Source organism: Rhamphochromis longiceps, linkage group LG9, assembly GCF_057381845.1.
Source record: "Rhamphochromis longiceps isolate RC_006_pf linkage group LG9, R_longiceps_female_GT1.1, whole genome shotgun sequence".
Lineage (NCBI taxonomy): Eukaryota > Metazoa > Chordata > Actinopteri > Cichliformes > Cichlidae > Rhamphochromis > Rhamphochromis longiceps.
In genome coordinates, this window is record NC_140565.1 from 25,366,903 (window position 1) to 25,387,647 (window position 20,745).

Here is a 20,745-nt window from a genome sequence, read left to right on the forward strand (position 1 = left end):
AACACGGGGACATGAACAGAGCACCAAGGACAGACACAGGTAGGGCTGAATACACACACCAAACTACAGGTTCAACCCTAAACCAATACAAAATCAGAATAAACACAAAGCACAAAAATGAACTTCAAGGAAACACAAAACGCTGGGCCAAAATGACCCAGGACCATGACAATGGGGGAGATTTCTGACATAGAATCTGAGGCCACAGTGCTGAATACATAGCTACAAAAATCTCCAGAGCCATCACCGGTGACCTTTAGTATTACCATAATACTGGGGAATTCTGCAATGGTTCAAGCCTGTTGCCATGGATATAAAAGGTAGTGTAGCCAAAAAGGCTTTATCTTCTACCAGTGAAATTTTGGGAAACTGTGGAGATATTGCACGCTACTTCTCTGCTCTCCGGAGTCAGGTTTCATTCTGATGGAATGAATAAACTGTGTTATGAAAATAAACCCCAGTCACCCGACTTTTGCCAACAGATGCTTTTAACACTTTCTGTGCTGTAATAAAAACAGCCTCCAATGAACAAAGCTAGAAGTCTATTAACTGTAGTGGAGTATAATGCTTAAATGGCAAAGCTAAAAGGGTGAGCTGGTTCTGTGTTAGGGTGCTAAATACTAAATCTTTTGACTATTTTTCTTTGGTAAAATCCTTTCATAAGCAGCATTTCATCTCTGAATCGTGAACTGTCGCGCTTGTGGTTATGAAGCAGTCTGACTGACTTCAAAATGATCATTGGTTTTTATGTTTTGGCAGTTTTTTTTGCAGTGCAGCTTTTCTCTGTGGAAGATTTTTGTCCTAAGAGAGATTGAAGTGTGTATTTCCTGTGGCGATGCCGATAAAGCCAACTTTGTGCCTGAAGCTTTCAAACTGTGGGGAGGAAAAAAAAAAAGAAAAGAGGAAAATCATCATGCAACAGTGGTCCCTGTGGGACACAATGCTGCAGAGCACACGTGAAAGCTGCCTATGAGGAAAGTGATCTGTCGTTTAATGGAAATACTGCACGGAAACCTAATAAGGGATGAATGAGCTGATCAATGAGACCGTGGTGGGTTATGTTAGGGCAGGCAAATGTCACACATTTCTTGAAGGCGAGATGTTTCGGAGGCTATTGGAGGCCTTTCTGTTGCCTCAGGGGAGTCTTTTGCAGAGACATGCAATGAAGATTGAGATTTTAGCCAATTTTCAAATGTAACATTTACTGAGATGTTTTTCCATGATGTTTTCGTTTGCTTATCATACACTTGCACTGAATTTTTACAAATACATGCATAAATGTCAAATGGAAAAGAATGAAACAAGACTTGTCACGGTGACTTTATGTCAACTGTAATGATGATTTGTATGTTAAAAGCATAGTTTGACATTTGGGGGTGAAAATGCTCTTTTACTGAAAGGTACGTGTGATCTCTGTTACTGCTGCAGTGTCTGTAAATTACATATGACGCTATTGTGCAGTGTTATAAGGTAGTTTGGAATAATGGATGGGAACGGAGGAAAGGAGGGAACCCAGCATCAAATCAATCATCAGCAATAAACAAAAGGATCGACACTGACTATGAGTGGGATAAATGTCACCCCCGAAAGCATCAGCAAAGTGTTTTTGTTAATGCTCTATTCATAAAACATTCTCTAAACTTTCTCCTGTTTGTCCATCCTCCTGCACCACAACCTCTGCCACCTCTTTAACAGTGACTTTGACGTGCACTATTTATATATTAGCACATACTAAGAAATAGCCTCACCAACACAACCTGTAATTTCCAAAATTTTGTTGCTAAAACGGTTTTTCCTGCATATTAAACAAAGCAAATATAGCAGAGAGCTGATTTTGCTCAATGGAGATGAAGTTGTGATTCTTGCGTCCACTTCTGGGCTACACATTATAGCTGCATCAGCCTTAAACTGAATGGACGAAAGCAAGCTCATTATCTGTGTTAATTCTCATCTTCTTTTACAAAAGAAAGGGGGGCGGAAAGTATTTTGCAAGTTGCCTAACTTTTCCTCTGAGGTGCTGTGAATTAAACTGTATGCCGATGCATACGCCTACTGTTCCTTTCCATATCACTGTCTTTATTATTTTTGCAAATGCCAGATTAGCACAGCTGCGCTGCTGTGCTGACCAGCTAGCAGGTGTGTTCACTTACATCTTCAACGAGTCCCTGGCGAAGTCTGTGGTCCCCACATGCTTCAAAAGATCCACCATCATCCAGACTGCAGACTGTTCACAAAGCTCAGGGATCTGGGACGTCTGTGTGCATGGGTGTTGGACTTCCTCACTGGCAGAACTCAGGTGGTGAGGGTGGGTAGATGCGTCTCTAACAGCATCACCATCAACACAGGAGCACCTCAGGGATGTGTCCTCTCGCCACTGCTCTACTCCCTCTACACTTCAGACTGTGTGGCCACCCATGGCTCCAACACTATTGTGAAGTTTGCTGACGGCACAGTGGTGTTGGGTGCCATCTCCAACAACGATGAGGCGGCCTACATGGATGAAGTGAAGAATCTGGCATCATGGTGCCAGGACAACCACCTCCAGCTGAACGTCGGCAAGACCAAGGAGCTGGTGGTGGACTTCAGAAGGGGTCAGCACAGAGACTACAAGCCCATTATCATCAATGGAGCTCCAGTGGAGAGGGTGCAGTCCTTCAAGTATCTTGGTGTCCACATCTCCTCAGACCTGACATGGGCTGCCCACATTCAGGTCCAGACCAAAAAGGCTAGGCAGCGCCTGTATCACCTACGACAACTGAGGAAGTTCAGGGTCTCTCCAAAGATCCTCAGGATTTTCTATACAGGCGCTGTGGAGAGCATCCTCACACAGAACATGACATCGTGGTTTGGGAACAGCTGTGTGAAGGACCAAAAAGCTCTCCAGAGAGTGATCCGTACAGCAGAACGCTGCTGCAGGATTGCTCTCCCCCCACTTCAGGACACCTACACCAGGAGATGCCGGACTAGAGCAGCGCAGATACTGAAGGACCCGTCCCATCCTGGCAACAAACTGTTCCAACTTCTGCAATCTGGTAGAAGGTTCCGCATCATCCGGGCAAGGACAGAGAGACTCAAGAGGAGCTTCTATCCCCAAGCCATCCGTGCCCTAAACACACACACCCGCCCTCTCACATCATCTATAATTGACTGAGACAGGACTCTCTTCCAGACACTAAACCAAGGCACAATGTACATTTTAAATTCCTTTAATTTTAAATATGTTTATATTGTCTATCCTGTAAAATAGTCAGATGTCTATTCATATTAATGTACAGAATTCACCTGCTTGCTGCTACTACTGCACATTCATTCACCCAATGTATATATATATATATATATATATATATATATATGTATGTATATGTGTGTGTTCTTCCTCTACCCCCCCCCCCCCCCCCCCCCATTTTTGCACATGTCGAGGAGCGTGTCAGACTACATTTCACTGTGTGTTATACTTGTATAACTATGCATGTGACAAATAATAAACCTTGAACCTTGAACCTTAAATGACACAATAAAAGAGTCGTGCAGATCACATTAAAGAGATACTAAAACGTGTTTTATCACCTGCTGCTGCCCTAATGTTAGGTAGAAACTTAACATCGCTCAGGAATACGAAAATAAATAATAATGGAGTGAATATTAAGCCTCCCCACACTCTGTGAGAGATGAGACCGGGCTTCTGAAGTCACGGCTCCCTCTACAGTTTGTACAGTGGAAATTTTTCCATCCAGTGCAGGAAAACAATCAAACTGACTGTGCTGAACAGTCGGGAGGACACAACGGAGACGCGTCCGGGGATACACACATAATACACAGGCTCAGTTGTGTGCGTCTCAAACGCCAGCGGGAACACCAATATTCCCACAGATACGGCAGATTTCCACGTGGATTTTTTTTCCATTCGGCGGGCTGATTCGCTGTTTTCTGCGGACAATCGGGGGAAAATGTCTCATTCTTTGAATACTTGAGGAGTGACGACAACTTTCCTCCTTTCGGACTTCACCCGCACTAATAGCAGAAGATAAAGCGCGAGGAGAGGAGAGGACTGCTTTTCAACAATGCAAACAGATCAATTACCCGATCAGGATTTGCAAAATTAAGGATTTGGCGTCTCTGCAGCGGAGGTACCAAGCAATGTTTGCAGCGGAGATGCGTTGTTTGCTGAGGTTTATGTCCGTGGATGTTGCGGCTCGGTCGGGCTGCACACGGAGCCTTTGGGTGGCTGTGATTGGACCGGACACAGACTGGGGCTGACTGATGTTTGTCCGAGAGGAAATGTTTTGGGGAGGAGATCAATATGAGTTACTGGCAAAGGGGGAGACGCCAGTCGTCGCGAGTGCCCATATTACTATGAAGACGAACGGCACCATGCAGGCATAAGGATTTTTTTCTTGTATTTTAATTCAAAAACATAGGAAAAAGATCTTCTTACCATCAGAGATTTATTTATATTTATTTATGATGTGTTTTGCTGCCTTTGCAAACTGTTGCAAACATTGTTGCACTTGGATTTGGATAGTGCTTGCTTCTGCACGAAAGTTTTTTTTAATCCTTGTTCTTGACTATCATGCCCAGGAATTTGATATTGCATCATATTATCTTTTAAAATAAAAACGACATGGACTTGTGCATCCCTAATATTTAAACGTAATCTGGACTTTCACTCTGAAAACTTATTTTTTCCGGGATATTGCAACACTTTTACTGAAGAAAACTGTCAGCTAATTACTTTTTAAAACCCTGTAGTGTAAAATGTGCTCGCAAACACCTGGAAAAATGGCTGGCAGCTGGGTTGTATATTCAGCTTTTTTACTACCATTGTTCGCAGTGGGCACAGCTTTCTCGGGGGTCTTCAACACCACAGACAGAGACGTTTTCACAGATGACTTGCTGCAGGTCAAGCTCACACAAGACAGAGCGAGTGAGCACTGGAAGCTCCAGTCTGCTGACTCCCATCCCAACCTATATTTTAACCAAGTGGATGTGTTACACTTGAGGCAAAGGTCCTCTACCACCCACAGTCACATATTTAAAGTCATCAGAGCTGCTGTGCTCACTATGTTGTCTAATGTTCCCTTTTACTTGCCCCCTGTGAAACATGAGGAGTTTACAAGCAAGTGGAATGAGATTTATGGGAACAACCTGCCTCCCCTGGCTCTCTACTGCCTGTTGTGCCCAGAGGATTCTGCTGCTCTGCAGTTTCTTATCAAGTTTATGGATAGGATGGCCGAATATTCAGACTGGAAGGTGACCAGTGCACCGAACGATGAGGTGCCCATGGCGCACTCTCTCACTGGGTTTGCTACTGCTTATGACTTTATTTACTCCTACCTGGATCAGCGTAGAAAGGATTTATACCTCAAGAAAATTCGCGCTGAGACGGTGGAGCTGTATGAGCTCTCTAAGTACAGAGGATGGGGCAAACAGTATCTCCAAAATCATCAAACCACCAACATATTAGCCATCCTGACAGGTGCAATAGTGGTGGGGTCACATGACGACCCAGAGTCAATGATCTGGAAACAAGTGGCAGTTAACTATATGGAGAAAACAATGTTTCTTTTGAATCACGTTGTTGATGGCTCCCTGGATGAGGGAGTAGCCTACGGAAGCTACACAGCCAAGTCTATCACCCAGTATGTGTTCTTAGCTCAGCGTCATTTCAACATAGACAACATGCAGAACAACTGGCTGCGGGGCCACTTTTGGTTTTATTATGCCACGCTGTTGCCGGGCTTTCAGAGAACAGTCGGCATTGCGGATTCAAACTACAACTGGTTTTATGGTCCAGAGAGCCAGCTTGTTTTCCTCGACACGTTCATCATGAAGAATGGAACGGGCAACTGGCTGGCTCAACAGATTCGAAAGCATCGGCCGAAGGACGGCCCCATGGGGCAGTCATCTGCCCAGCGCTGGGCTACACTTCACACAGAATACATCTGGTACAACTCCCACCTCACGCCGCAGCCTCCCCACAATTTTGGCAAAGCTAAAATGCATATTTTCTCAAACTGGGGTGTGGTTACATACGGAGCTGGGCTTCCCAATGGCCAGAGTAATACTTTTGTCTCCTTTAAGTCTGGCAGCCTGGGTGGCCGTGCAGTCTATGACATTGTCCATGACAAGCCTTACTCCTGGGTGGATGGCTGGAACAGCTTTAACCCTGGTCATGAGCACCCAGACCAGAACTCTTTTACTTTTGCTCCTAATGGGCAAGTATTTGTGTCTGAAGCACTTTATGGTCCAAAGTACAGCTACCTTAACAATGTTTTAGTGTTCAGTCCATCTCCTACCAGCCAGTGTAACAATCCATGGGAGGGTCAGTTGGGGGAGTGCGCTAAGTGGCTGCGCTGGACCGATGAAGGGGTGGGTGACGCTAGAGGTGAGGTGATTGCCGCTTTGTCACACAAGGATACGATGTTTGTGAGTGGGGAAGCCGTGCTGGCTTATTCACCTGCCATGAGACTAAAGAGTGTATTCAGAGCTTTGGTTCTGCTCAACTCGCAGACTTTGCTAGTCCTTGACCATGTAGAAAAATGGGGTGATTCACCTATAAAGTCACTCAGTGCTTTTTTCCACAATCTCGACATTGACTTTAAATACGTTCCTTTCAGATTCATGGACAGATATAACGGCGCGATGATGGATGTGTGGGATGCTCATTATAAAATGTTCTGGTTTGACACTCAGGGCCACAGCCCTGAAACACGGATACAGGAAGCAGAGCAGGCGGCTGAGTTTAAAAAGAGGTGGACGCAGTATATAAACGTTACTTTCCAAATGACAGGCCCGGTCAGCAGAGTGGCTTACGTGCTGCACGGACCGTATGTCAAAGTGTCCAACTGTAGATTTATAGATAACAGCAAAAATGGAGTGAGGCTTTCTTTAATCATTAATAACACAGAGAAGATTGTGTCCATTGCTACAAACTATAAAGACATTGGGGCAAGGTTGAGTTATTTGGGATTTGGAGGTCACAGTAAAGTTGAGGATAGATATCAAATCACCCGATACGGCCTTGGGACACAAATCCTCCCTAAACAAATCAGCAGTGATAATCAGCTGTTTGACTTTGGTTTCACAGTCAATGTAATAGCGGGGGTCGTTCTCTGTGTGGCTATAGGATTTTTGACCATGCAGAGAAAGTTTTATGTTTGCTTCAGCAGGCTGATGCGTTACGCACTCCTCACCGTGCTCATTCTGTGGATAGCCGAGCTGCTGTTTGTCTCTAACAGCTGCGATCAGCTTCTCTGTGGGGTAAAATGGAAAGGTGCGGGTGCCAAAAGCGAAGTAAACAAACAAATAAGATTGTACGAGCAGCACCGGCTCCCCCTTCCCACTGTTGTCATAACGACCCTTCCCGGATCGGGATCGGAAATACTCAAGCACCTTTTTTACAATAGCTCAGACTTTGTTTATATAAGGGTCCCCACCGAGCATGTGGACATTCCCGAGACTGAGTTTGAGTTTGACACCCTGGTCGATGCCTGTGAATGGTCAAGGTCAGACGCCGTGAACGCACGGTTTAAGATTATCCAGGGCTGGCTGCATTCGCTAGTGCATAACACAAAGCTGCACTTGCAAAATATTCAGCTCGTAGAGGGCAGCAGGGTCAAGCAGACCCAGAGAGTCAGCGTCCCCAGGGACAGAAAGAAAAGATCCAGGAAGAGAGAACCAGCATCTGACCTGAAGGGCAAACTGAGGGCTAGTCTGGACAGAGATGCAGAGTATGTAAGGGAAATGAGAAGGCATGTTGCAGAGTACCCTAACGCCCGGGTGGTAATCAACATGCAGAGTGGAAGCTGGACACTCAAACTACCTTTCATTCAGGAGGTAGTGGGACTTTCCTTGAGGACAATATACTTGGTGAGAGACCCGAGAGCATGGATTTATCTCATGGTTTATAACAGCAAACCCAGCCTATACTCCCTTAAAAACATCCCACAGCACCTTTCCTTGATATTCAAGGAGGATGCTGTCAGGGATGGGTGCTCAGCTGTTGCGCCAGAGTTTAAAATGATCCAGAGGCTACTGTCCCGTTATGAGACAAATCCTGTTTTGATTCTGGCTCATTTGTGGCTGGCACACACCGCAGCCGCTCTGAGGGTCAGCGAGAGCCTTCCCGAGGAGTCCTTTCTCCGAGTGAGGTTTGAGGATGTGGTCAACTTCCCCCAGGAGACGGCAGAGACAATACACACATTTCTGGGGGTGCCTGTGTCACCCACAGCCCTCAATCAACTCATATTCACCACCTCTACGAACCTGTACAATCTAATGTATGAAGGAGACATCTCACCAGCCAACATTAACATATGGAGACAGAAAATGTCTCGAAAGGACGTTCGACTGATAGAGGATGTGTGTGGAAGTGTGTTGAAGAGGCTGGGTTACACTAGGTTCACCAGTTAACCGCTGCTGGTCAGCTGATATTGAGCTGTCTTTGTTTACTGTAGCTGCCAGTCACAGCCAGCTCTGTAATGTATTCTTTTTTCTTTTTCTTTTTGCACTGAGCTGAAAAAAAAAAACCAATGTTAAAAGTTGAAGAAAAACTGTGCTGTCTCTCCGTCTGTCTTCAAGCTTTCTCCCTCAGTTGTATTTGTTTGGGTGTGTGTACAGTATTGTATCGACTACAGCGACAGATGTTTGTGAGGGAGGAATACTTTGCATTGGAACAGGTGGAAGGGAGCTCATTTTATTGTTCTTCTCCCTCTAAGCAGCCCTCTACAGTTACTTGTAGCGCTCTTTTTATCGACTGAAACTTTAGACCTGTCTTGTCTTACATACTGATGAATATCACTGAATTTCAACATAAATTTTATGATACTACCCAACAACCGTGGTGTGAGGAAAAAATGCTTTGTGCAAAATTCAAAGCTTGGTTATTTGATTTTTTTTTCTTTTTTTGGGAAGTGGCAGTACATTTATTGGTTTGGAACAGATATGTTATGAAGCTCATTAATAAGTTTTGAAGTTGTAGGAGACAGCTAATTTGGGCTGTCATTTTCCTGTCTGAACTGTTGAATGCTGTTTCCCTTTAAAACTGTATAAAAAATGCTGCATTGTAAGGGGTTGAAAATGGAGAACAAGAAGATGACTGGTGTTTTTTTTTAAACTCAAGTGATAGATTGTATTTTTGTTGTACGAAGGATTTTAGTTAGAAACTCAAAGATGTCACAGCAGTTTAGCACTTTCACAAAATCTGATTGTATGTGGGATTCAGTGCATTTTCCAGGGCTAACTTTACTGTATCCGCTTAATTATTATGGAAGCATAAAATCTCTGAAGATATATAAAATATGTGTAGAAGAAAGAAAGTAAAGTATTTATGAGTTCTAAAGATATATATCCTAAAGGATCAGGAATGAATACCATTATTGTAACTCCCTTTAGCATTTATTGAATTAGATCTGAGGGATGTGCTTAATAGGGATCAAACTGGTAAAAAAAAGAAACTGTCAGCCTTGACACATTTCTAGTCAAAGCAATTTCCAAAGCACCCCCCTCAGCTAGTTATATTAATCTGCAAGATGCCATAGCAGAGGCTTACTGTGTTTTATTGCTGTGATATATTCACTATAAAGGCCTGAAGGAAAAGCAAACAACACGTGTTTCTATTTCCAGTTGCAGTCACTCAGATAGCCAATCATATTTTAGGTTTTTGTCTTTAAAGAGTCCAGTGAGCCTTGCACTGAACACAGATGAATATGAAGTATAGGTAAAAAAAAAAAAAAATCAGAGACCATTTTTACTCTGTGATGTTATGCTCCTTGGCCTGGGTAAAAAAAAAAATGCTACTCAGTAACCTTTGATGCTGTCTTGCTTAGACATTTCTGTACTGTAAATGGATCACATGTAACATGCAGATGGTGCACTCGTTTCTAAACTCGCCATCGCATCTGTACACAGAATACTCAGTGTTCATTTGGAAATATCCATCTTTCCTTGGCTAGAAGCAGTCCTGTTTGTTTTTTTCTCTATGAACACTGAAACCCTTGACTGGCTGGAAAACCCGTTTGATGTTCGTGGTCTTTGAATGTGTAGACTTGGCAGACATGCTTTCACTTTGGTGTTGCAATCCTGTTACCAACTCTGTTTTGTATTTGCTTGTGGGGATATGGTTCCTTGCTTCTGTGGCCTTGAATTACAATCATTTCTTTTTTGACAGTTTTCTTTTTCTGGATCTGGAGCAGAAAGAGAAATTAATGTAACGAAAAGAATAAATTCATAAATATATTGACAACCAGTCTTTGTTTAGGTGTAGTGTATTATTTTCCACAATGGCATAGGCCATGTGATTATAAGGCGTTTGTCCTCATTAGCTGCTTTTATACTCATGTTAAACTAGCTATTATCCTTCGCTACAAAAGACAGAACATAAATTTTAATTTGTACGTGCTCTCTTTCCGTATGATTACGGCTAACCTGCTAGTAATGTGTCTGTTTACGCAGACGCTTGTGCTGCCACATTTTTGCACTAGCACAATCTCCATTTTATTAGACACGGATGACAGAAGCCTAATTGCTTATATGGGTGATGTGCATGACAAGGAGGAACCAACAATTAAAAACATGTCAGGAAGTTCTAATGCCATGCTCTGACTGAAACTCCCTTAACAGGAGCAGGCTTCGAAAGAGCACATGCTGTGTCTTATGTCTCAGAATGGTGAGTCAGTCATTTCATTACTCATTTGTTCTTGATCCCTCCTGTAACACTCTAATGCTTGGCAGGGTCCTCTGTGCCTAATGCTTCCACGCAGAGGCACATTATTCACAGAAAAACCTCAGGCAAATGCTTTGGAAGGTTTCTACAAGTCTGGACCTGCAGTCTCTGCTTGTAAAGTAGTTCCATTCGTTCTGAATTCAGGAGTAATCTTCCCCCTGTATGCATACGTGCTTAATAATTATTCAGGCTTCACAGAGAGCTGGGACATAACTAATAACTTCATTTCTTTTTTTAACCAGACAATTACTGGTGTCATTTAAAGAGAAGACAAGAGAATGATGCAAAACTAAACTCTACCTCTCTGACAAAAACAATGATTAAACCCAAATTTATAGAAATGATTATAAACCTTTGCAGCATAAACTATGTTTTTCCTCCGTTTGCTTTCCTTGGAATAATAGTATTTTTACAGAGCCTGTATACTGCTCAATTTTTGTGTTTATTTTTATTAACTTATGCATTACTCCAGAAAATAAGTCTTAATATTTATTAATATGTACAGTTAGTAACTACTAAATGTAATCAATTGGAACTGAACTGATAGCAACTGCAGAATTGATGACTATTAGAAAATCATCTTTCAATTAAAAGGGCCAATACCCAAATGTGGCCACACTCTTACTTACTTCTAACCAGAAAGTGATCCAAATATATCAGTTTCACTACTTTGCTGACAGGATGGAATAGGAACCTCCTAATGTCACTGGCAAAAGGCTTTCAATTCTTGGTCCCCTCATACTAATAATGTCCTTTTGAGTGAGTATTGTAAAGGCATGTGGTTCAAGGACCCTCAAGGTTTAGACTGATAAAGATGAAATACCCAGTAAATATTCAAACCTCATTGAAAACCCGAATGAGTCGAATCCACCAGGAGTATGAGGGAGTGGAACGTAGAAAAGCTTGCTTTTATTCTTGTGGGACAAATCTAGAAGTTATTATACCAAAGGTGGATTTAAGAAAACAACAACAAAAAGACAAAAAGCATCTATAACACTTTCCCTCCAAGCTGGTTTATGGAAATAAAATTAAAAAAAAAAAATAGTCACAGCCTTCCTGTGAAGAGACAAAATCCCCAAGATCAATAACAACAACTAATAAACTCATGCGATGAAGGAGGAATATGGTTTCCAGATATTCATAGCAAGTCATTCTAAGATTGGACAATCTACCTAAAATAACGATTTAAAAGAATAAAAATACCCCTGTTAGGCTTTTAGTGGAGAATTTATATTATTATGCAAATTATGGACCAATTCTTTGATCAATGCAGGTGGCGAAACCCACAAAAACAGTGATTGGCAGCAGTAGAATATAGACCACAGTCACATGAAATGAGATTCAAAACATACAGTATTATATAGTGCAGGATTTATATTTTCATCTAATGGAAATCTGTTATGACGCCCGAACTTTTTAAGGGCATAGACATATGAAACAAGAAGAAGATAAACTAATCAGAGCTGTGGAGTGCAGTTTCAGCAATGTGTGGGTTGCTGTGATCTCCTAACTGACAGCATGTTCCAGACTAAATTACAATGTGGACTTGAGTTGCTTAAAGAGATGAACACAAGATAATGGATTGCTGCATGCAAAAATAGCACAAAAATATAAAAGTGCTCTGGATGCAGAATATTGGAGATGATGTTAAAACATGAGGCCTGCACCCAACATCCAAATCCAGGTTGTTGGATGCAGAGAGGGGGGTACGCTGCTGTGCTTGATGTTGTACTATCTTTTTGTTAAGCAGTTTTGGTTGGGTATCACTGGAAGCTAGTCGTGTATTCTTTATACGTCGTAAAAAGCATGCTGAAACAATTTCAGATTGGATAACTGCTTTCTGTGAAACAGGCTGCCCTAATTCTTCCAGATGTGGATGAACCTGATGAGCCTAATGGAGACTGGAACTTTATTAGATTTTGTCTTGAGAAAGCTTCAAAAAGATTCTGTATTATTCAATCTCTGTCTCTATTCTGGTGTCTTATTGTAAAGCTTTTTTATATCTGTAGAGGGAATGCAGATTATCATCACAGATTATCTTTGGACTTTTAACATAATGGCACAGAACATTAAGGAACCCTGCTTCTGCCTCGTATAGCTCGCACATCAAATGTAAGTCTGTATAGATAATCTCCACCAATTAAATTTAATGGAATCTTACAGACAGGATAAAAATAAAGTGATATGTCAGAGTGTTCTTCCATAGAATTCATTTCTCATCTGAAAATAACACTGCAAACGCCTGCTGCTCGGAAAGACAAATACGCTTTATGAAAATCTTTTGATGTCTGATCACAAGAAGCAGATGATTTGCAGAACTAATTTAAGCTAGAAGGTTGCCTCCTAGATTATCTTTGATGTCTGATAACCAATACATAATCATTGCATGAAATAAGGTTTTATGGAGAAAATGATGAAAAGCTGCATTATAATCTAATTCCATGCACCGAGTTTGGTTAAGTGATCAAGCAGCTTTCTCACACTATTAGGTGCATGGAGGTTATCCAGATAGAAAAGGAGACTCAATTTCAGCTGAGTAGTCATACCCTCTCCTTTTCCGCCTTTATCTTTCGCTGCATCCAAATCCCAGGAGACCTTCTCCCTTGCCGGCAGCCATCGCTCCTGCCACTGCTCATTAATTAACCTTTGCTGCAGCCACCATCAGTCAGAGCAGCCTGATATTCTGGAGAAGAGTAATCATCGATACCATGCAAGGCCTTTGTGCTGGGGAATTAGCTCGCTAATGGAGAGCAACACCATCATTGTTGAAAGTTTCAAAACTTCCATTTGAATGTGATGTGTGATTTGTTGTGAGTGTGTCCTTCAGATGTCAGCAGATTGGCTCTGAATGGCTTCACTGATGGTGTGTAAGCAGCTGGCAAAGCCTCTCTCCTATATTTAGTCATTTTCAGTGCAGTAAACAATGCCTGTAAGGTCCTCAGATCCTACTGTTCAAATATACCTGCTGATGACACTGCTGTGTTTGGACACCGGGACGTGGAGATCCCAGGAATTGCTGTTAATAAGAGTTGACTTGCAAGGAAATATGGCGCCCTGTCAATTTGCAGCTGTTGGCAAGTAATTTCTGTAGTGAAAATGGGATCTTCTGTGCCAATAAAGCACAGCAGCCACTGCTAATGAAGCCCAGTCTGCTCTTATAGTGCAGGGAAATCAGACCAGATGAGGCGTTTTGAATTTCACTTCAGGCAAATCTCGATACTGAGATACTCTCACAGTTGTATATCAAAACACTCCTCGAGGCTTTGCACAGTCCTAGCTGTCATTCTTTAAAGTTTGGCGGATACATGAATACCAGCTGAGTTTTTCAAAATTAACTGCATAACAGGGACATTAATATAAATGCTATGTTCCCAGAGAATTTATGCACAGCGTTTTGGTGTCATTGGCTAATTTCAAATGTATGTTCTTCCATTTGTTTATTGTGCAAACATCATTTTCTTGAGCCTTACACTCCACTGGTGGGAGTTTTAAGCTGCTATGACCATTCCTTTGCCTGAAAGTCAAATGAAAGTCTGTGGAAATTGAATTTTTTCTGCTTAGCAATATGAGGCGACTGAAAACGATTCAAGACTTTGCTTTGAGAAGTTTCTGACTTTTCGACTTTGAAAGTGAGACCCCTCGAAATAAACCAATATTCTGTCAGCTTAACCTGTCTCTCTTGACATTTTAGTTAATCCCCACTCTTGTTCTGTATATTATGGACAGTTTGCAGGGTAGACACAGCTCTCTACCCCTAGGAAAATGAGCCACTCTAGTATCGCTTTGAGTAGAGCTCCTCTCTTTCTCCTATTTCAACGCCTGTGGTTTGCTAGCTGTGCAGAAATGAGCAGAATGATGCGTAAGCTGGAAAAGGAGATAAAAGGGGGGGCAGAAAAAACGAAATCGACTAAATGATTTAGCTGTGCTTTGACTAATGTAAGTTTGCCAGTTCTGTTATGGAGAGGGTTAGCCACTGTTTTCATGTAATGAGCTCTGTCTGTCTATTAAAGCAAAGGGTGGCCAAGCTGCAGCATTTAAAGCCTGGTGTTATTCTGAGGTGTAGGATTGAATCCAGCTGGCCCGCTGACAGACAGACAGGGGAGAGGCCCTTTTCCTGGATGACACACTCAGTAGTCCTTCATTACTGGGACCGAGAAACCATAACCCGGCTGTCAAAGTGCTGCCACGGCCACTGCTCTCCTGAACCATGTCTAGTCGAGGCATGTCTGCCAAGCGGATCATTTTCATGTTTTATGTGATGCACAAAAGAACTAATAGGGAAGATAGCAAAACAGACACAAATGCGTGGTTAAATATTTGTGGGGACATCCCATGCAGCCTTTTTGCATCAAGCATGAGTCATTGACCTCTAATTAGTGGGATTTATGTATTATGGAGCAATAACAGCGTCGGTGACATCGGTCATTGCATGCCTGGGAAATTAAAGCAGAGCAAAGGCTTGTTGCTAAGTCATTGGAAATGAAATAACTAATGCGGGAGTTGTAGCCCATATCCTTACTTACATATTCTCATCTCACAGTCTTTTGATAGAACAGAAATGGAAAACTACTTCCCACAATAAAGAATTGACAGGAGACCCGATGGGGTAAGGAATTCATGCACTGTGAGCTTCAGAGATAAGCCAGTCATTATACTCCACACAGATTTTATATCATGCCCTTCCCATAACTATCCCACCCAGTGTGGCTATCTCTACGTCTGGAATCAGTCCAACACCACAAACTTGAAATTAGTTTTTGTCCCCTTGTGGCGTCTCTCCTTTCTTTCCTTCAAAAAGAAACTTCTCTTTCAAGAGGGCCTTACATTTCCTTGCAATCACACTATTGGCAATGTACAGCTTCTGACAACATGTTTTATTTTTAAAAGAGACATCTTGACACTGACGGGCGGCAGAAGCCGAGAGACATTCGTCAGTTTCTTCTCGTCCCCTGCGATTTTTAGCTGCAGAGCAAGCCAGATGGTCAGATTCTCTGCTCATATGGTTATGTTCCTTAGAGATCACCATTTTTGGCCTGATTGGAAAAAAAACATATAAAAGTGGCGAGATGTTAAGAAATGATAACAGCTGAAGAAGGTCAGGACAGCAGTATCACTGCTTTGAAGAGAGTGTTTTTAAGGGGAAATGTGCCTCCTCCCTTACACAATTATTCACTGCAAAGCACAGTAACATTTTACTGTAAAAAAACTCCAATTCATATTTATCAGAGGTCGAAGAGACAAAAGAAAACAAATGAACAAGGTGCCATCTTTGCTGTTTTAAAATGCGGATGATTTGTAGGTTATAGTGCCTGTTAAAGTCTCATCTGTCTTCTGTCAGAGGATAGAAATACCACAAGACTGCAGGATGAACTCTTCTAACAACTGACGTTTTACTTTTTCAAATTTAAGAAGCCACTTACCTGTGCATACTACAGCAGTGCAGCAGATAACTTCACATTACAGGGAAATTGTTCACAGATGGATACAAGTTCCCTAATTGGCACATAATCCCTATTAGCCGTTTGAAAACTCACAATGGTGGCAATTTTCAATATGGCTGTCAACAAAAGCACTGGACTATCGTTTGTTGTTCAGGCAAAGTGAACTGGACTTGCTTTTTTGAATTATATTAGTGTCATTATATTCATGTTCAAATATGCAAAAGTCAACGTTAGTATTTGCACACTATTTGTTTCAATCACACTTCTGGAGCCCTTACACGCTGCACTGGTTTTCCAATTCTCACCCATGGCTCCCAAAAAGCTTGTTTAGTGTGGTTTGTGACATAAGGAGGGGGTTGACTACTATTCAGAAGTTTGGTGGTTCAATCTTCAGCTCTGTATGTTAAAGTGCCTTTGGGCAACATACTGAACCCTAAGTACCTCCAGATGTATCCTTCTGGGTTTGCAAGGGGCGGGGGGTGGATGCAACTAGCACTTTTAAGAGTGGTAGGCGAGAGTAAAACAGTGTTACCATGGACTAAACTAGGACAGGTTGTAATATACATATATACATAAGTTATATGACTTAGCCAATATAGCGAACTGCTGGGCAGCACAGCAAAAAGGTTTTAGGTCTGAATCAGTCCAAGTTATCAGGTTAACTAGTGATTCTAAAGTGGTTGTTGGTGTGAAGGGAAATAGTTACGTCTCCATGTGTTAGCCTGTTAATGACAATAACTGATGATAATAATTGAGCAGAGCCAAAGGTTAGGAAAAGGGAAATGGTTCTTCAAAATAAAGTTTTGCCTTACCGATACAGACAGGCACAGATTCTACTTTGATGTCAAGTGGTTTCAGTCTCCAGGTTGTGTCACATTTTTCACAGTTTGACCTATGGCTCGGAGAGTAGCTGGGTAGTGTTTAAAGATAAGTCACTTTCATGCAAACATTGGGGTGACAACACCAATATGCTAGCAACCAATATGCTAGCAATCAAAAATCATGAGGAGATTTTTGCCAACCAGTTGTGGAATACAAACATTTTCCAATGGTAGATCACTAGGGAAAAAAATGGGGGGGGGGTGTCACAGTACCTTGGCCTGTGTGAATTTGGCTTTAGAAATAGTTTTCCCATCAACTGCCTTAGATACGAAAAAAAAGTACGTGTGTGAATGGGTAATTAAGGCATGAGTAGAAATCTTTACATAAGAACCAGTCCATTTAACTTTTACTTCTCCACAATAGTGAACAAGTTAATCACATGGTTAGCAGTCACATACAGTATCTCCAAAACCTCATAAAGGGCTCTTCATGCACTGATTATATGAAAGTTATTGAATTGAAAGGGAATAAATTAGCACTGAATGTTACATTTCCTAATCACTAAATCATCACTAAATGGTGAAAGGCACTATGGCACTATGCAGCTGCAATTCATATCACACGTTTGGAGCAGCATGTAACACACATGTGATTGCGATTATCTTGTTTTCCTTCAGACAAAGAAGCTTTGAGGATTTTTTTTAATTTATAAATTTGAGTTACCTGTAGCCAAACGAATAAAAATAAAAAGTAAAACCTCAGCAATTTCCTAATGTTGTAAACCTGCTCAACATTTGGCAATAAACCCCTTTCTGATTCTGATTCTGATTCTGAAATGTATCCAGTTATTGTAGTTTTGTGGGAAAAATGCTTTTTCCTAAAATGGCCCAAAAGGAATGGGCAGCACGGTGGCACGGTGGTTAGCACTGTTGCCTCACAGCAAGAAGGTCCTGAGTTCCATTCCACCATCAGGCCGGGGTCTTTCTGTGTGGAGTTTGCATGTTCTCCCCGTGTTTGCGTGGGTTCTCTCCGGGTACTCCGGCTTCCTCCCACCGTCCAAAGACAAGCAGCTTGTGGGAATAGGTTAATTGGATAATCCAAATTGCCACTAGGTGTCAATGGTTGTCTGTCCCTGTGTGTTAGCCCTGTGACAGACTGGCGACCTGTCCAGGGTGTACCTTGCCTCTCGCCCTATGACAGCTGGGATAGGCTCCAGCGCCCCCCGCGACCCTGAAAAGGATAAGCGAGTGGATGGATGGATGAAAATTCAAGTGGGTAATGGGATTTTTCAAATGAATGGCTCTGGAGTGACACACATCTAAATTCTGGCACTTGTATCCACTTTTGTGAGATTGTTTCAGTTATCTAGTGCACTAAAGAGGATTCACCATCAGAGCCAAAGTAACCTGCTTAAGGGCAGAAGGGTGAAATTGCACTCCCGTTCCTCTTCTAGGGCCTCAGGGTCTGTATGGTCTTCAGCTTTCTGGCTTTTATGCTTTAATATTCTTAAAGCAAGGAAACTTTCTCTGTCACATTTTTATGGATCAGTATTCAGAGAGATTTTTCCATACATCCCCTATTTACATTGCCAAGCTTGGTAAGCTATAATCTAGATGAATAACAGTTGTTGTGTGCACCGTGGCTCTTTTTTGAAACACATAAACACGATCAAATTGTTTTCAAATGCGAATCCTTATGTTAACCTGAAATGGCAGAAAATGCTACCACAAATGTTCAGTCTTTCCTCAGTCACTAACCATAAATTATTTACGATCAACTACAGATTTCAGACAATAAATAGTCTCCAACATGCTTTTGTTTCATATTTGTCAGTGTTCATTGGTTTCTAAACAGTGTATGTGGCATAATAATAATAATAATAATAATAATAATAATAGTAATAATAATAGTAGTAATAATGATAATAATAATAATAATAATAGACTGTATATAAAAGGTGGGTATCACCACCGTGACCTTAGTTAATAGTTCGTCCTGTAATGAAACTCCAGTCACTGGACTGACTGCAAAAGTGAAGAAAAACTGCACGCTGATATGGTAGCAACATCTTAATCATAAGGTAGGTCCACCCTAAAGCTTGATCATGGTCTTTGACTCGAGCAGTCAATCTAACTTAAAAACCAGAGACCACATTGTGCTGAATACAACTTAAAACTAGCTACAGGGTTCTTAAAGCAATTGGGAACATGTTTACTGAGGTTACGCAGCAAGGGAGAAAGCTGAAAGCTGTTTTCCTGACTCATATCTTTTGCTTGCTAGTTATAATTAGCAGGTAAACACTGTGCAGTGTTAATGCAATCCACTTCTTCACAAAACACCCTCCATTTCTTTGGAATTTACAACATTTCCATCAAATAAACTAGATTTAAGATGTGACATTTTCCCCACACAAGAAATACAAAATTTATTTAATCTCCTTCTTAGTTTAAAGACTTGCTAGCGTGATCATAGTAAATTGCTTCTTGGAAGGCAAGTTTGATGCAAAGAAAATGGACTGCTTCCCAAATAGTGTAGATGTAAGTGCATTTCTGAAATACATCAACCCAAGAGACTGACTAGACTAGACAGATACTGCTAGCTAATGCCGACTTGAGTAGCCAGCAACTTTCAATTACAAGGGATGCTCTTTTGAAGTGGCAGACATATTAAGAGGAGAATACCAAAACGATTTTTCTTTTATTGATCTCCTACTGTATCACTGAAATCAAAGAAAACAAGAACCTAATGGATGCTCACTGCCAGAAAGCACTTTTTGAAGACTGAAGCTGGCCCACTTCATCTTATCACTTAATTATTTGGCAATGAACGCCAAAAACAAGCGCTCTTGTACAACACCACACCTAATTACCCTGCACAATCAAAAGCCTTTCAGATCATAATGCTGCATGTACAAGGTTTATATTTTCATCATTCTTAACAGTTTCTTACCAGATTGTCTGTGTCATGTGTCAAATCAGGACCGCAATTTAAAACAAAATGTTATCAAACCGGACATTCTCCTCTGTCACAGCAACGTTGGTTTTAATAATTCATGACTCCTGACAAACTTCCTCTGGTCTCTTGAGTTCCTGCATTTTTAGCAACATGAGGTTTTCAGGGACTGCTAGGTGACGCAACTGCGCAGTGGCTTCCAGGGTGTTTACTTATTGTCATTTGTACCCTTTCGCAAACACACTTTGACAGGTTTTGATTTGACTTGAAGGCACGGATGATGGCATTACTTTAATAACCATTCGTGGTCACTGCGGCTTTGCTCCAGAGCATTTACTATAACAGGAGTAATGTGTGGATGGTGTCCCTCTGGCTGGGCTGCCTCATTAAATGGCTGGAAAAGAGTGGCTGGCTGCAGGGGTGATGCATTATTGATGAGAGAGCTTGATTAATTGAAAATATCCTCCACACCAGGGGAGGGTGTGTGCATGCGCGGGCGTTTTATGTGTGTGCGTGCGGTTGGAGTAAGTGGCTTCATTTTGTGTGGACAACTTAATCAGTTGATGCATAGCGCATTTTCTGATTATTATTCTGGACAGCGCTCACTGTCAAACATCTACTGTATGTGCACTCACAAACATGGGTGTTGTAAATGATATTGTTTCATACTGCGTAAGCCAAGTCCAGGTGGGAGTAATAGGCAATCTGCAGATTGTCAGTTAGTATTAAACAATAGAAGATATTTGCATTGGGACTAAGAACGTTGTTCATCCCCCTCAATGTTGGACTCCTGCACCTGCGACACCA

The 20,745-nt window shown here is 41.7% G+C and overlaps 1 protein-coding gene across 1 annotated transcript; it reads left to right on the forward strand.

Annotated features, from left to right (window-relative positions):
• Positions 1–3,766: 3,766 nt before the first annotated feature.
• dselb (dermatan sulfate epimerase like b) lies at positions 3,767–10,263 on the forward strand. The gene has a single exon (XM_085419038.1). The coding sequence runs from the start codon at positions 4,756–4,758 to the stop codon at positions 8,410–8,412; it is 3,657 nt and encodes a 1,218-aa protein (XP_085275164.1). The 5' UTR covers positions 3,767–4,755; the 3' UTR covers positions 8,413–10,263.
• Positions 10,264–20,745: the final 10,482 nt, after the last annotated feature.

Coding starts and splice junctions, on each gene's coding strand:
- dselb (XM_085419038.1), top strand. CDS start 4,756: ATGTGCTCGCAAACACCTGGAAAAATGGCTGGCAGCTGGGTTGTATAT.